Below are 16,254 nucleotides of genomic sequence, written 5' to 3' on the forward strand. Positions count from 1 at the left end.
TTTTAAGAAACTATAGAGAATGACCATTTGCTCACAGCCTGAAAAAAGGGTGATTTAGTCTCAAAAGGTATCTGTAATTATTGACTATCCTTCCACCAACTTTCATGGTTATATGTACATATCCCACAAATACTCATGGGTCCCAGCTGCTCTGCTCTGTGGTTGGACATGTTGTATTTTATTAATGTGATGCCAATGCAAAGTTCTCTTCAGGATGAAAGATCTGCCTAGTCAAATCTGTCTTGGAACTAAAAACTCATAAGGTGGTAGAAACTGACATCAGATCAAACCTATAAACATTTTAAATCACAGTTCTCAGAAAACATGAGTGAAAAATTAATAGAGTGCACGTTGCCGAAGGATAATGAGTAATGAAGAAGGTGTAGTAGTTGATATAAAAGGTTTCTTTGTGGCCCCGTATATAGGGAAGGAGATTATTAGTGGTTGAATAACTCGCTATTGGTGAGTTACCAAGAAACCATCAACGTAAATTATTTTACTTATTTATATACTTCTATGTTTTTCAGGCTGTGAATAAGTTGGCTGAGATCATGAATCGAAAAGAACCTGTCAAGCGTGGTAGTGACACAGACGTGCGGAGAAAAGAGAAGGAGAATAGAAAGCTACATATGGAGCTTAAATCTGAACGTGAGAAACTGACCCAGCAGATGATCAAGTATCAGAAAGAACTGAATGAAATGCAGGCCGTAAGAATACTTTTTGAACACTAGTAGAGTTGTTTTCATGTCTGTCTATATTTTATTGATTATAGAACATTTCTATTTCTTAATAATTATTGAACTAAGAAGCAAAATTATGAGATATACGGCATTCAGTTAACTTAATATAATTTAATGTCTCATAGCAAATAGCCGAAGAGAGCCAGATTCGAATTGAACTGCAGATGACATTGGACAGTAAAGACAGTGACATTGAGCAGCTCCGGTCACAGCTCCAGGCCTTACATATTGGTATGGATAGTTCGAGTACAGGCAGTGGACCAGGGGATGCTGAGGCAGATGATGGGTTTCCAGGTACAAATATGTTTTCAGCTCTTATGTTTATTTTTTTTTAAGCCTTTTGTCTTAAATGTAAATCTGTTGATTATTTGAAGCCCTGTGACTGACTTTACTCTTGAGGAAAAGTATTTGTCATTTCTTTAAGGGAAAAACCTACTCTTTGGAGTGGGGATTCAAATGGCAGTTAAACTTATTTTGCTTATTGATTTTTGACAAAATTTTTAATTAAAAAATGCAAAAGAAAATTCCACATTTTTAATTATTTAAATTAGCTCTTGATATGTTATTGGTAGCTCTCTCTTGAGCTTTCATTTTATTTTCTCTTAACTTTTTCTGCATTCTTACTTTTTTTTTTATGTTGGGTATTTAGTTCACATCACTCAATCACACACTATGGAATCTATGTCATTCACCTACCAACGTTCCTCTACCTCTCTCAATATTGCTACTAAGCCTTCCAGTTCTCATATCCTTCTTGACTCTGATTCTGACTCAGAAGAAGAATCTTTGCCTTACTTACCTATTTCGTCGGAACCTAATGATACAGGTGATATCCTGAAAATCTTTCACCTTCACCTTCGGGTTTTTTCCCCACTACCCTTAATTTCAGTCCTTGTGAAAACTTTTTGTGACGTAAACTAACACTTACTAACTCTGACAAGTTGCGCTAGTCTCAGTCAGACAAAAACTGCTGCATGAACGGAGTTTATTTTTAAGGTTTCACACACGGCATCGCTATTAGATTTGATAGATTTATTTTGTCATAGAGAAATGAGGCACAGTACTTTGTATCATTTAGGAGCATATGGTGTCACTGCCTGTTTCCTCCATTTTCAACCACGAAGAACTTCTTTCTGAAGTTTCATATCAAGAGTGACAGTACAGAAAAAGCACGTAGACTGTTGTAGAGAACGTGTTTAAGTTTCCATTGAGTGTTTACCTAGTCAGCATTTTGCTAGGCCTTAAAAGAGAGTACAAGACAGTTTGACCCGATCTTTGTCCTTATAGTTTAAATGAAGAAACCAGATGGAAAACACATTGCTTAACACAAAGTTAATATAAGTACAAAAAACATTTAATGTAAATGCCACAGGAAATTAATGTATGAGCAATTGAATGTAAGGTAAAATTTAGTCTCTTATTAATTGAATTTAAAGTAAAGTAACTATAGTTCCTTACATTGTCACCACATTTCCCAGGTATATATTATACATAATATAAATCATAAGCGATTATATTGAAGTTGGTTTAGAGCTTAGGGATAAAATTATTTCAGTCTTATGCATGTTGTTAGAAGTCATCTGATTTAGTCTCCAACTAGTGTAAGACCGTGTCCAGACTGTTGAGTATATGGGTAAATGTTTGTAATGACAACATTTCTCTTCATATGCTCTGGAAGGCTGTTGGTGTGAGAGAGAGTGTAGGCACTGGAGTCAGAGATGTGTCCCTGTGTGACCTTTCTGTGGGGTTATAAGAATGAAAGAAAATTTATGTAAAGCATCTAGCACAGTTCAGACATGTGGTAGATATTAAATAAGTGATAGCTACTTTTATTATTAGAATAACATCAAAAATGCTTATTTTACTTATTTCATTAAAAGATACTTATCAAATGCCAGTTGAACAAGTTCTAAGGATTCAGATAGTTTCCTTTGTTGAACTAGAATTGTATTGGTTTTGATTAGAAATCTCTTGATTATATTGCTACTCATTAACCAAGTTTGATCTGTAATTTACACAATTTTATTTCATTTTATTATAGCCGTTCTAAAATTTCGTTTTCTCTGAACATGTAATTTCACTTAAAATGTTTTCTCAGAAGGAAACGTGTGGTGTGTCTCTAGGCAGGCCTCCTTCCGAAGGAAAGCTAGGGGGTTCGAATGCAGGTGTAGTGGTGAGAATAGAGAGCTGCTTCTCTGTTTTGCAACTTTTCTGCTGAACTTTGCAAATGCATGAATCTAATCAATGGGGCATTTGACTTTATAAAGCATAGAATATATATTTCCAATGTGTCGTAACCTGGATTTTGTTTTACATTGCATAACTTGCTTATACTGATCCTGCGTTATTATTGTATCCTAGATAACGTGCAGTGATAAATTCTGAAGGGCATATTTGATTTGTGTTGTGACTTTTATATTAAAATTTTTTAATTTCTCATTTTCTTAGGAGAATTATTACATTTATCCTCATATCTTGTGCTTATTTATAGAATCAAGACTAGAGGGATGGCTTTCACTGCCTGTGAGAAACAACACTAAGAAATTTGGATGGGTTAGAAAGGTAATTGGTACTTTTGAATATGGTCTATTTGCTTTATTTTTGGTTTAGCTAAAGCCATTTCACTTTTGTAGTTGTAAGATATATACAACTAGAACTTTGAGACACAAAGCTTGTTTACACTTTCTGATTAGGAGTTATGTGATTTTATGTATCTTGGTAAAAAAAACTTTTTCATCATTAACATTGTTGTTAATAAAACGGGTTTTGGCGTTAGGAAAACAGAAGCCTATTGACCTTGGTGCTTCTGCTTTTTCAGTGGGAAAACAACTCTGGATATGACAGAAAGACCCATTTATTTCTTTTCCTCTGTTACTATGATATTATAATGTTCATTTTTGATAAATGTCTTAGTCCATTCAGGCTGCTTTAACAAAATACCACAGACTGGGTGGTTTATGAACACCAGAAACTTATTCCTCATAGTTCTGGAGGCTGGAAGTCCAGGATGCCAGCATGGTTGGGTTCTGGTGAAGGCCCTCTTCCAGGTCGCAGACCTCCTGCTGTGTCCTCATAGTAGAAGGGTTAGAGGGCCCTCTGGAACCCCTTTTATAAGAGCAGTAATCCCATTAATGAGAGCTCTGTACTCATGACCTATCACCTGCCAAAGGCCCCTCCTCCCGATACCATCCCAGAGGTGTTAAGATTTAACATATGAAATTGGAGGGAATATAAACACTCAGACCACAGCAATAAGGTTACCTATGCTCTTGGATCTTGAAGCTAAATCAATTCAAAAATATTTGAATTCATTTTCTTCCCAGTTGGCTTATTTAAATTATATACAAACAAAATTTATTGTTATTTTTCAGGAAGATCTTTCTAAGGTTATATTAAGAACTTTTTAGTTGTTTAACTCAGGTGTTTTATATGATTTCGATTGCTAATACCAAATTTATTTTCAAAGAAAATAAGATATATATATCAACTTTAATCGTTGTTTAATTCCTCCCTTTCTCTTTTTAACAGTATGTGATTGTCAGCAGTAAGAAGATTCTTTTCTATGACAGTGAACAAGATAAAGAACAATCTAATCCTTACATGGTTTTAGATATAGAGTAAGTATTTTTGTTAGAATATTTAGAAACTTCATTTTTTAAAGTGTAAGAGTAACATGACATTTTTTGTCAAGTTAGTACAATATATTAGTCATATGTGTGTGCATGTATGTGTATGTATGTATATGTATGTATGTGTATGTATGTATGTGTATGTACTCATATAGTATAGCTCCTGCTGTTTACAAAATGTGAACTGTGGTTTACATTTTCTTATATTTGCTTCATACCGATGAAAAATATGGGATATAGAGTTAACTAAAACATCTTTATTTCATGAGTCTTGAATATGTTGTTTTCTGAAACTAATTAGAAAATTTTCTGACATTGAAAACTCAGACTCTCAAGGAGTGATTGTGTTAATAGAGCAAGATCGTCTCTGACCTTCTAACATGGGTCAAAATTGTCAATTTTAACTTCTGACATAAGTATAGGATAACTAATAAAATATGATCATTTGATAATATATTTTTTTAATCTTTTATAGCAAATTGTTTCATGTCCGACCAGTCACACAGACAGATGTATATAGAGCAGATGCTAAAGAAATTCCAAGGATATTTCAGGTAAACAGTTTTATTTTGTTTTTGGTTGGTTCGTTGAGTTTCTTTGGTTCTTCACTTTTAGCGATTCTCAGTGTGACATGACATATCAAATTTTTTTTATTCTGGGGCTATCTTCAGATTACTTCTTAATTTTAGTCCCATTTAAAGGTATTTCATTCTTTTGTGACTTTCATGCCTAGTCTGTTTGGATACATCCTCTTTTCTCTCTCCATTTTACATTTTAAAGCCCGTCGTGTGTTTATGTCGTGTTTCTGGCCTTTCTTCTCCTCTTATTCAGGGTTGCTTGTGACATTTTTTTAAGCATAAAGTTTCTCTCTATTTTTGGTTTTATGCTCAGCTCTCTAGAAAGTTTAAAAAGTTGCTTGCGAAGTTAAATTTTATACCCAATAGCCCGTTACTTCGAATTTAAAGTGAAGCTAAACTTTTCCTTTTAGTACTTTCATTTTAAAAGTAGTTAAACCAACAATTAGTTACTGAGTTTCTTCTATGGAATAGCCGTTATGCTTGGTGTCCTGTGGAGGAATTGTTTTCTGGATGCTTATCCTGTTTATTTGGAGTATATCCTTTCCCCTTTTCCTTTCCTCCTGAACTTTCCAAACACCAATCTTCTCTATTAAAGCCGTGTTTGCAGTTATTACCGTTTGTCTGTTTTTGAGAATCACAAAGCATCAAGTCATATAATTGCCACGTCTCATCAAGCGATTATTTTGAAGACTTTCTCCCAGAAAAACTTTCTAACCCATAAAGTTCAAATTTGCCTTTTGCTGGCCTATTCTGATAAAATTGCTGAAACATAATAAGAGATCATGGAGGAAAAAAGGTGACACCATTTGAATAGGATAGATTCTTTGAAATGTGGACTGATGTGACTGTTATGATTTTTCTCATATGAGCTCTTGATGAAACAACCTACTAACATTTGAACGTCAGATATATTTTCTTCTTATTGAATAATTTAGGCTAATGTTATTTTATTTACACTATAAGAATTGTTACTAGATAAAAACAACATGTTTAGAAATCATTCATCGTTCTTTTTGGTATTTATAGATTCTGTATGCCAATGAAGGAGAAAGTAAGAAGGAACAAGAATTTCCAGTGGAGCCAGTGGGAGAAAAATCAAATTATATTTGCCACAAGGGACATGAATTTATTCCTACTCTCTATCATTTTCCTACCAACTGTGAGGCTTGTATGAAGCCATTGTGGCATATGTTTAAGCCGCCTCCTGCTTTAGAGTGTCGTCGCTGCCATATCAAATGTCACAAAGATCACATGGACAAAAAGGAGGAGATTATAGCACCTTGCAAAGGTAAAAAGAAAATTACTTGCTGCATCAATATTATTTATGTTCATATATCTTTAAATGTATTGATTTTTTTCAAATATTTCTTTGTAGTGTATTATGATATTTCAACGGCAAAGAATCTATTAATATTAGCAAATTCTACAGAAGAGCAGCAAAAGTGGGTTAGTCGGTTGGTGAAAAAGATACCCAAAAAGCCTCCAGCCCCAGACCCTTTCGCACGGTCATCTCCTAGAACTTCAATGAAGATCCAGCAAAACCAGTCTATTAGACGGCCAAGTCGACAGCTTGCCCCAAACAAACCAAGGTAATAAATAAAAACATGGTAAAAATTAAAGCGTTTGTAGAAACATTTTGCTATTTATATTCAAACTACAGTTTTTTCTAATTACAGTTCTCCTTTGCTTGGTATTTTAATGAACCATAGAATACCAAATATTTGAAACTATTTTAGTATGCATGTCTCATTCGTTGGTTTTGATGAATGTAATATAAATTTATTTACTAAATCACATATATTAAACTCAACCAAAAATATATAAAGGGCTCGTTTTTGTCATGTTTATATCATCATAACATTTAGGATTTTTTTAAGCACATTGTCTAGTGATTTAGTTGATAGGATGCACACACAGACCTTTAAGTGTCAGATACACACATTCTGTTTAATGTTGCAAAATTGTGAAGCCGCTTTTATGTTAGATGACTCGAGAAGGAGGACTGAAATCTTAAGTCTTAATTCACATCTATAAGTTTAAAATAATAATTTGTGTTTGATTTAAAGAGCAGAATAGATCACCTTTAAAAATGCGGATATTAACTAATAAGTAAAGTGGACACTCCTTGTAATGGAGGTAGAGTTGGGAATATGGAGTAAGTTCAGAGATGATGATTAATGCACAAAAACATTTTTTGGAGCCATTTTTATGTGGCTACATTTTAGTAATTTAATTCTTGATTCAGAATAACCATTTCTTGGCTTACCAGATACTACAGCATTTATAAATATTGCTATTCATTGAAATGATCATGAAGATCCGATTAGCTAAAGGATAAAGTATGTACTTGGATCAGGTATCTAATTTCAGGTGTCCTTTTTGTTCCCTAACACAGGACCTTCAGTATAAGAATAACGATGTGCCTTGGCTGTATTGTCAGAAAGCTTTTCATTCTAACCACAAACAATCTTATATGAAACTTTTCTTGAAACTAATATCTCAAGGAAATATTTTAGAAAGACAAAGGTAGAATTGGGGTTTCAGCAGTGAAAATGTTGAATTTTGTGTGAGGTATGCTAAAAACTATTTAAAATTAGTGATGATATGGTAGTAATTAAGCTGAAGAAACTTAAAGAATTCAGAAATGCTGAAGATCATTCCATGTACCATGTGCAAACATCTAAAATTATTAAAATTTTAGTATTGACGTTACAGAACTATTAATGCATAATGCTATTTTAATACCTTACAATATATAGTACTTTCCGTTTCTGAAGTGCTTCCATATATATCGTTCTCTCATTTAACTTGTTATGTGTTCTCTTATTTGACCTTTAAAATGCTACTTTGCAGTAGAGTAGGTACTATCTTTCTCTCCGATTCAGACTCTAGAAGGGTAAATAGTTTCTTTAGTTTCAGGACTGTACCATTCTAGTCCTTTTGATGTGCTTCATTCATTCGTGCTGTTTGACAGGTTAGTGATTTCACTGTAGATGGTAACACATAGAATTAGTTTATGAAGCAATTTTTAGACAAAGTGTAAAGCATGTTTTCAATTATGTAACAGTTTTCATGATCACTGACTTATAATTTCCTTGCTTCTCCTCTCTCTCTCCTTCAGTTCAGTGTTATGGTCTATTTGAAAGCTCATTTACTTTTGATTTTTATTACTTTTTTTTGTTTTAGTTCTGACCCTGCCCTTCGAATCATTCTTCATTGATATTTTTAATTACATTTTGCATAGCAACAGTAAATAATAGGGATTTCTTTCTCTCACAACTGTGCATTTAGATAAAACTACTAGCAAAACTGACTAAAATGTATAGGATATTTTGTGAAAATTTTTTATCTAATGTATCCTTTGAAATGTTAAATGTAAATATGGGCACATTTAAAATTAATTTTGTATTTTATTATGCCTCTGCAACATTTTTTCCACTGTTTCTAACCTTAATTAACTCATAAAATCATATCTGTGTCTGTCTTATGAATCACCCTACAGTTCGCATTTCGTTTTGGGTGTCAGCATTTTCAGAGTGGCATACACAAATTGGAGGGTATACAGAAGAAAACAACTGACATAGTAGTGGGTCATTTGAAAGTATTACACGTGTAGCAAATGAAGAAACTAAGGATATTTATTTAGTCTTCTGAAGAAATGATTTGAAAGGATGAGAGATCATAAGTAGCAATGAAGAATTAAAGTATAAAAGTACTTTTCCTTGGATGATGTATTAGAACAAGAACCAGGCAGAGAGGCACATTTTTAACTCAACAAGGTGAAACTATCAGGCAGTCAGGGATTTCCAGAATTGGAAAAATTGGCTGGCTCTAAAAGAGCAAGTACCCTATCACCAGGAGTTTACCTGGTGAAGGTGACTGCTTGGCAAAAGTGTTAGAGAGCAGCGCTCCTGAGTCTGTCCTGTGAACACAGGCTGGCATCGGGGAGCATGGCTTCAGAGGGGTGTCGGGCATTGACTAGATGGCCTTTGATATTTTAATTTATAATATATCCCTATGGAAATGTAGGCAGAGCTGTTAAAGGATCACCCAAGAAAACTTAGGGACAGAATTTCTGGTGTATATCAGCAGTAATTTAATATCTAGCTCTTCATTTGTGTTTATTTAATACAAGTCTTAGCATTAGTCAGTCTAGCTTTAGTTTAATTCATATGGTATCTTTCTTAAAACAGATGTTCAGCTTTGTTACATATCATCAAATATATATATTTATATACATTCTAAAACATAATATTCATAAATACACCTATCTTTTTATTTTTTTTTTTTAACTTTTTCTCAGTGTCTTTGTTAACAACTGCACCATTACATTTTTTCCCTTGGGGTTCTGTGACATGCCTGGTTCTGATTCTCCTCTTAACTCTCTTGGCAACTCTTCCCTTTTTCTGTAGTGAAGTGCTTTAAAGTAATAGTTAAATAAGTGTTAGTTATTATTATTATTATTATTATTATTATTATTATTATATAAAATAAAATTTTTTAAGGGCACATTATATGCCAGACATTCTTCTGAGAGCTCTAACTGTACTAATTTATCCTCATAACCACCCCGTGATTTTGCTGTTAATGTCTCCATTTAACCGATGAGAGAGTAAGACACGGAAACATTGTGTGCCCAAGGTCACCCAGCAAATAAGTAACAGCCACGGGTTCAGATCCATAGTGTAGTTCTGGATTCTGCATCCTCAACCATAATACTCTGGTGTCTCACAGTAATATGAGTAGAAATGAATTGAAAGTTTATAAAACATGTGGAAATGCTATACTAGAGGAGCGTTTTCTTGGTAATTTTGCATTAAAATTAAAATACTATGCTGGAAGAGTAGAAAATTTGTGAACAAAGTGCTGACTTTTGATGAAGACAGTTGAAGGTGATCCTAATTTGTTCCAATGCTAGACACAAAATGCTGGTCTCTGCTGAGGGCATTTCTTTTTATTTTTTAAAAGATTTTTTTTTTAATGCAATATTTAAGCCACATAGAAAAGTATAAAGCAAAAATGCAAAAAAATCTGATTTATCCAGTTTTAAGAAATACAGCATCGCCAGCACATCTAATACTTAAGAGTGAGGGGATGCTATTTTGTCATCATTATCTTTGTTCTTTTCCATTTACAAATATGAGAAAATTAACAGTAATTATTTGGGAAAAAATAAAGTTACATACAACTTGAAGTATCAAAAACAAATCCATAAATGAAGTAGAAGAAAATAGGTGAATATGTATCTGATCTTGGATTGGAGAAGAACTTTCTAAGAATAAAAACAAAGATAATAAAGTCAAAGATTGACTAACCAAAAATTAAAGCACTATGTTTTAAAAACACCATATATTTGCAGTTTTGTAGTATCTTGTATGTAGAATTCTTATTAAGTCATTAATAAAAAGATGATTGCCTCTTCCCAATATAAAATTAGTGAGGAACATTCAGGCATTGCCGTAACTATGAAAAGGTGATCAACCTGATTATTAAACAAAGAAATTAAAATTAAGTTAAAAGTGCAGTGTTAAAACCATTTTCACCTGCCAAATTGGTGTGGATTAAGAAATTTTGTACTGGCGAAATGTAAAGAAATGGGCACTCTCATGTCCTGCTCATAGCACTCAGAGTTAAATGTGCCCTTTCTGGAGCAGTCTTGGCAATCAGTTTCACAGGCCTGAAGTGATTGGTTAATTAAATGGAGGAGATAGACAATCAAACAAATAATTACAGTACTATTTAAAATGTTTATAATAGATTTGTGAATGTGCGTTATGGGGAACAAAGGAAATTATGGAGAACTCTGCCTAAAAGCATCAAGAAAGCTCTCAAAAAAATGGAGGGTCAGTAATTTTCCAGGCAAAGAAATAAGGGTAAAAATAGTTCTAAGCAGAATGTTATGTACAGAGGTACTAACTCGTCAGAATGACTTATGTGTTTGCAAGGTTTTATTGGCTTAGGATGGGGAAAAGATAATGTCAGGAGTGGTAGAAGGTGATGCTGGAGAAAAGCTTTGAGCCAAAATCAAAAGGACCACGTGCACTGTTCTGTAGTTTTGATTTAGTTTTTCAGATAGAAGGCTTTCAATAAGAGATTGGTGTGCTTAGGCTTAATGAGGTCCTGCACTAAAGTCCTGACAGTGAAGATGGGTGGAAGAAACCGGGTTGAAATGACAAGAACTAGACGACTGGAAGCGGGTGAAGGGGAGGTTTTAAGGGAAGACTTGGCCTGCAGCGCACTGCACTGCACTAGGAGCCTAGCGATTAGACTTTTAAAATCTGAAGATTGGGACAGCTATGCACTTCTAACACACTTCAAAGATTTTGGATTTGAAATGCAGATTTTTCATAAAGTATGCTAAAATGGAAACTTGGATGCCCGGGAAGGGTCTCCTGATCTCAATCTTCCAAGCAGGAGGGTTGAAACCGTCGTTAAAAGTTACTTTACATGTAAGCCTAGGAAAAAAAATTAACTTATACGAGGCTGTGATACGTGTTAAGTGAAGAAATAATTATAAGTTTGCGTATTTTCTCAAATATTGTTCTGCATTCAGAGTAATTTGTGTTGGTTTGTTTACTTTTAAGTTGAGTAATCATCCATCAAACTACTCTGATTCTCAAAGTCAACCAATTGCATCAGAATTCATCTCAGCTATTTTGTTTAAAGTGCAAATATTTGCCCTCCATTTCTTCTGGCTAATTATATCAGAATCTCTTGGGTTGAGTCCTGGGAGTAGGCATAATAAATAGCATTAGGAAAATCATATACACTAAAGTTTAAGAACCACTGACAGTGATCACAGATGAGTCTGTGGACCTGATGGGTTCTTTGCCATAAGTTGATTCATGAATGTCAAAGTTATAAACAATGAAAAAGTTACTCTTATTTTTTAAAATAAAAGATGATTGCAATATTAGGCTATATTGGATTAGGTAATATTGGATTGAATTAGAAAGGGCCACATATACTCCTGCTCTAAGTCCATTTTATTTAGCCAGGATAAGTTGCTAATGCTGCTTATAGACCTGTGGTTTTTCCCTCATGTGTAGTTTTTCACAGAGCACATGACTGTTGGTGACCCATCAAGCAACTAGGTAGGGCCTGCTAGAATGGAGAAAGCTACGTTCTTAAAACTACTCCCTTTTTAGGCTTCTGGTACTATTCTAGTAAAATGTGAGTTGACAACCTGGGCACTTTTGTGAAGGGAATGTTGACAAAATGTTGAGCTTTCATAGGTCTCAAATTGAACTAAACTGGGCATCCGGATGGTTTGTCTTCATCTGGGACTGGAGGGAAGGAAATTGTGTCTTATCCGCAGATATTGTCTCTGTCTTCAGTTCTCTGGTATTCTGGAAAGCCAACATGATTATATGCATTTGTATATAAAGAGAAGGAAGATTTCCCTCTGTACTTCCATGTTAATTTAATCATGTCAACATGCTTACAGCACATTCAAAGTCTGATTTCTAGATTAAGTGTATTAAACTGCCGTTTCTAAAGAGTGTTAGAGTATAAATTTGCAAACCTCCTATTGCAGATTGCTTGATTTGGCATTTAAAGACTGGGATTGGTCATTTGATGATGTTGATGGTGGTGATGATGATGACGATGTTTTTGATTTCTGAAGAAATAAATGGGGTAAATCAAAAAATGAAAAATGAGTTATGTTAGTACTTCCAAGTAGCGCATGTGGTTTGCACTTGGGTTTTCATTATTTTTGACTAGTTTTGAACTTTTATTAAGTTGTTTTTAATAGTATATACTTGAAAAGTAGTTTTCAGGAACGTTTCTAACTGAAATTTTCATATCAAGTATAAAAGTGAAATGCTATGTTCAGATTCTTCATTGGCTATTTTTCAATACGGTTGGAATTATAATTTTTTATCTTAAGGATGAAACATGTAGAAATAACAAAGGAGCTAAACAGTACTTTCTGTTCATTCCAAAGAAGCCATATTCAGAGAAGTAAAATTTACAATGTTTTCAAGTTTCTACAACTGTATTAGTTTGTGAACATAGCATGGGATTCCTTCCTCCCTCCCTCCTCTCTTTCCCCTCTCTTCCCTCCTCTTTCCTTCTTTCTAACTTGCAAGAATTGAAACCATAAAAACTTTGTAAGTCTAATAAGTGCTGTGAAATAGTCGTTTCTGAGCTTGTTTTCTTTGTGATGCTGTGAAATGTTTGCTTTTTGGAAATTTAATGTTACTCTTGCCGAAGAGTGCTAATGATACGCTGTGAAAGTTCTTGCGCTTTTAGAAAATGTAAAATAGTTTGGTTAATAGTGGCTGAAGTATATTTGAATGAAAATTGAACCTCATGAGTTAAATCTTTTACATGGAATAGAGTTCAAAGAAGGCCTATTCTACCTTGAGTTAGCACACTATAAAACGTGCACTTAAACTGTGTCATGTTGGGGTCTGTCTGCAACCAGATGTACAGAGTATTTTCACATATGTTTACTACAATATGTGCGTTCCCATTTCACAGATTTTAAAAATGTGGCTAAGGGTCAAATAGTCAAGTAGAACCTGGTCCATAAGTCCACTGTTCCTTCAGCTACATGAGGCAGCTAGCAGTTAAACCCCAAGTCAAAGTTACGTTCAGTGACACATTGTCTAATAACCCCAATAGCCAGCTAAGTATATTAAAGCCTGTGTCGTGTGTGTAGCCAATATGGGAAAATACGAAAAAGAATATAATTGCATGTACCTAAAAATAAGAAAAGTAATACAATAAATGTGTTTATGCATGATTTCGGTGTTAAAAGTATAGTAGTTGGAAGACTATACAGTTTAATGATGTACATGGAATGCCTTTTCAAATTAAAAAGTCTCAGATTATTTCATTGTCTAACTTTAGTTTTCCTTTCTTTCCAGCTAACTGCCTTCTGTGAATGCAGTCATTATTGGAGGTGATCATATTCTTCTGGTTAAAACAAGACTGAAATATGATGGCCCAAAATTTACTAAAAAGCTATATTTTCCTGAGAGACAGACACACACACACGTACATATATCTATGTCCCCTTTATTCCTGCAATATAAATTATAAATCTTGGAGATATTTTTCTGGGCTCCTTTGGAGCAACAAGTTGAACTAACAGTGATTGGTTAATAGAGTAAGAATATCATGTGCAACTCTTCCACACTTGTCCCATAGAGCTCTCTTGGCAGTCGCTCACACTACATTGCACAAAAAGATTGAGAAGAGTTAAAGAAATCATCTTTTTGGCTTCAACAGAGAGATTTCACCAGCACACTTACCAGAAGACTCTGGGAATGGATTCCACTACAGTGGCACAGACTGCATCTTTACGAAGTGACCATTATTACTGGGGGTGTGTGTATGTGTATATGTGTATATGTACACACACACACGCACACACACACATATATAGTACTGTAATACTGCAAGAGGGTTTTTTAAACTTCCCACTTTATTTTTTTATATACATTAATCAGATATCATTACTTATTACAGTTGCAACTATGCACTTGTATAAAGCCATGATGTTGGGGTTTATGTCACTCATCTGTGTGTGCCTGATGGAACTGCATGTTCATGCTTAAGCAGTTACTGTAACAAAAAGTTTGAACGTAGTTTCCTAATGCTTCATGATAGGCAACTTTACCCATTTTGAATGCCTTAATTTAATTTTTTTTCAAAGTCTCAACCCTTTTCTGTATTTAAAAACAAAAAAGAACAAGTGTTTACCAGCTCTTAGGATGCAAATTTGCTTTGCAGAAGACAGTGCACTATTTTTACACAATAGTTATCAGTGTCAGCCTATTTTGATTGTATAACCGATTTTTTTTTTAAGTATTGGTGATAGCAACAATAATGGATAGTATTGGAACTAATATATCTTTTATGTATATCATTGATCCAACCCCTTCTTACAGACCTCAGTATTAGTGTGTGACTATGAAATGTTTGCTTTGAATTCGCTGACTACCCTAGATATGTTTTTATTTCTGGTAAAGACATTTGTGACTATTTTTACATTTCATACTCAACATTCAAAAATTATCTCATAAATAAAACTAAAACATACTGTAGATATATTTTAAATATTTAAATATGATCTCTTAAACACAATTGTGTATGGCAATATTTCAGTATTGGGCTATGAAAACTGCTGACTGGGAAGAAGCCGCCTGAAAGGCACTTAACTTGCTTTTTATTTTCTCAGTGCTATTAAAGTCAGTTTATGCAGGGCCATTCCTGCTGTGTTGCTCATCATCCCACCAAAGTGTATGTCATATACTGCTACAGTGTGCATTAATGATAAGCATCAAGTAGAAAAAAATACGTAGTCTTACCAATCTCTCTTTATATACATACACATTCATAGTTCGATGCGATATTGAAATATATCTAATATTTTGATGAAGGAAGTGAGATATTTTTCATTGATTGCCTCTGGGGTCCGTGTAGAGATGTTTAAAGAGTTAGAGCCCCACTTACAGATACTGTTGTGGAAATGGAGTGGCCTCTGGCCCTGACATACTGAGACTGCATCTTGTTCTTACAGTATCCAGTCTGCACTCTTCACGCTGTCCGCACTAGAACCAGACGTGCGTGCCATGTCCTGGCAGGTGTGTGCTGCGGTTCTGGTTTTGGGGCACAGCTTTTTTTTTTTTTTTAAGTAAGATTAAAAATGAAAAATATATAAAATTTATATAGAATAAATATTTCCATTCATTAGACTTGTTAAAAGGAGACTGAATTAATATTTTATATAAAGATTTTGTTACACTATGGGAGGTTCTATCATATTATTCTGAATTGGAGAGTATATATATATATTTTTAATAAACTTTATTAAGGTGAAATAATTTGAAGTTTACACATGAGTAATTGAAATATTTGAGTAAAAATGGCAAAAATTTAAATTTTGAATGCTGTATGTGTTAGAGAATATGGAGAATCACGGTGCGATGCAACTAGACGGGGAAGATTGATGTGAAGTTTTCTGGGGGGAAAAAGATACTCTAGGGGGTGAAAAAAAAATCTCTCCCATGGAGATTCTTCGCGTTACATGGTTTGACATAAGGGTTTATAAAATTGTTTGTCCAGCTAATGGAAATGTGCTTAATAAAAGATTCTGACCTTGGGTAAGAATTTGCTTTTTACCCTGTTGCTGGTTTCATGTACACACGAGTGAATGCACGCACCGATCCACATGTTCTCCCAGCGCTCATTGAATACGACATTGACTCGGTTTAACAACCCGATTTGGTGCCAGCTTCTCTTTTTCTTGAGGCCCCAAAGCTTCCAAGGTAAATATAAGACCAAAAGTCGCTC

At 34.1% G+C, this 16,254-nt stretch overlaps 1 protein-coding gene across 1 annotated transcript in view; it reads left to right on the forward strand.

The window, feature by feature from the left end:
- Window positions 1-15,168, forward strand: part of ROCK2 (Rho associated coiled-coil containing protein kinase 2) — a 105,648-nt gene extending 90,480 nt beyond the window's left edge. Inside the window, exons 26-33 of the mRNA XM_039887844.1 lie at window positions 528-707; window positions 866-1,034; window positions 3,232-3,302; window positions 4,269-4,357; window positions 4,845-4,923; window positions 5,974-6,235; window positions 6,323-6,536; window positions 13,824-15,168. Coding sequence (XP_039743778.1) covers window positions 528-707; window positions 866-1,034; window positions 3,232-3,302; window positions 4,269-4,357; window positions 4,845-4,923; window positions 5,974-6,235; window positions 6,323-6,536; window positions 13,824-13,827 — 1,068 coding nt within the window. The 3' untranslated portion in view covers window positions 13,828-15,168. The remainder of the gene's footprint in view (window positions 1-527; window positions 708-865; window positions 1,035-3,231; window positions 3,303-4,268; window positions 4,358-4,844; window positions 4,924-5,973; window positions 6,236-6,322; window positions 6,537-13,823) is intronic.
- The last annotated feature ends 1,086 nt before the right edge of the window (window positions 15,169-16,254 follow it).

The sequence above is a fragment of the Pteropus medius genome, unplaced genomic scaffold (genome assembly GCF_902729225.1).
Source record: "Pteropus medius unplaced genomic scaffold, Ma_sr-lr_union100, whole genome shotgun sequence".
Classification (NCBI taxonomy): Eukaryota; Metazoa; Chordata; class Mammalia; order Chiroptera; family Pteropodidae; genus Pteropus; species Pteropus medius.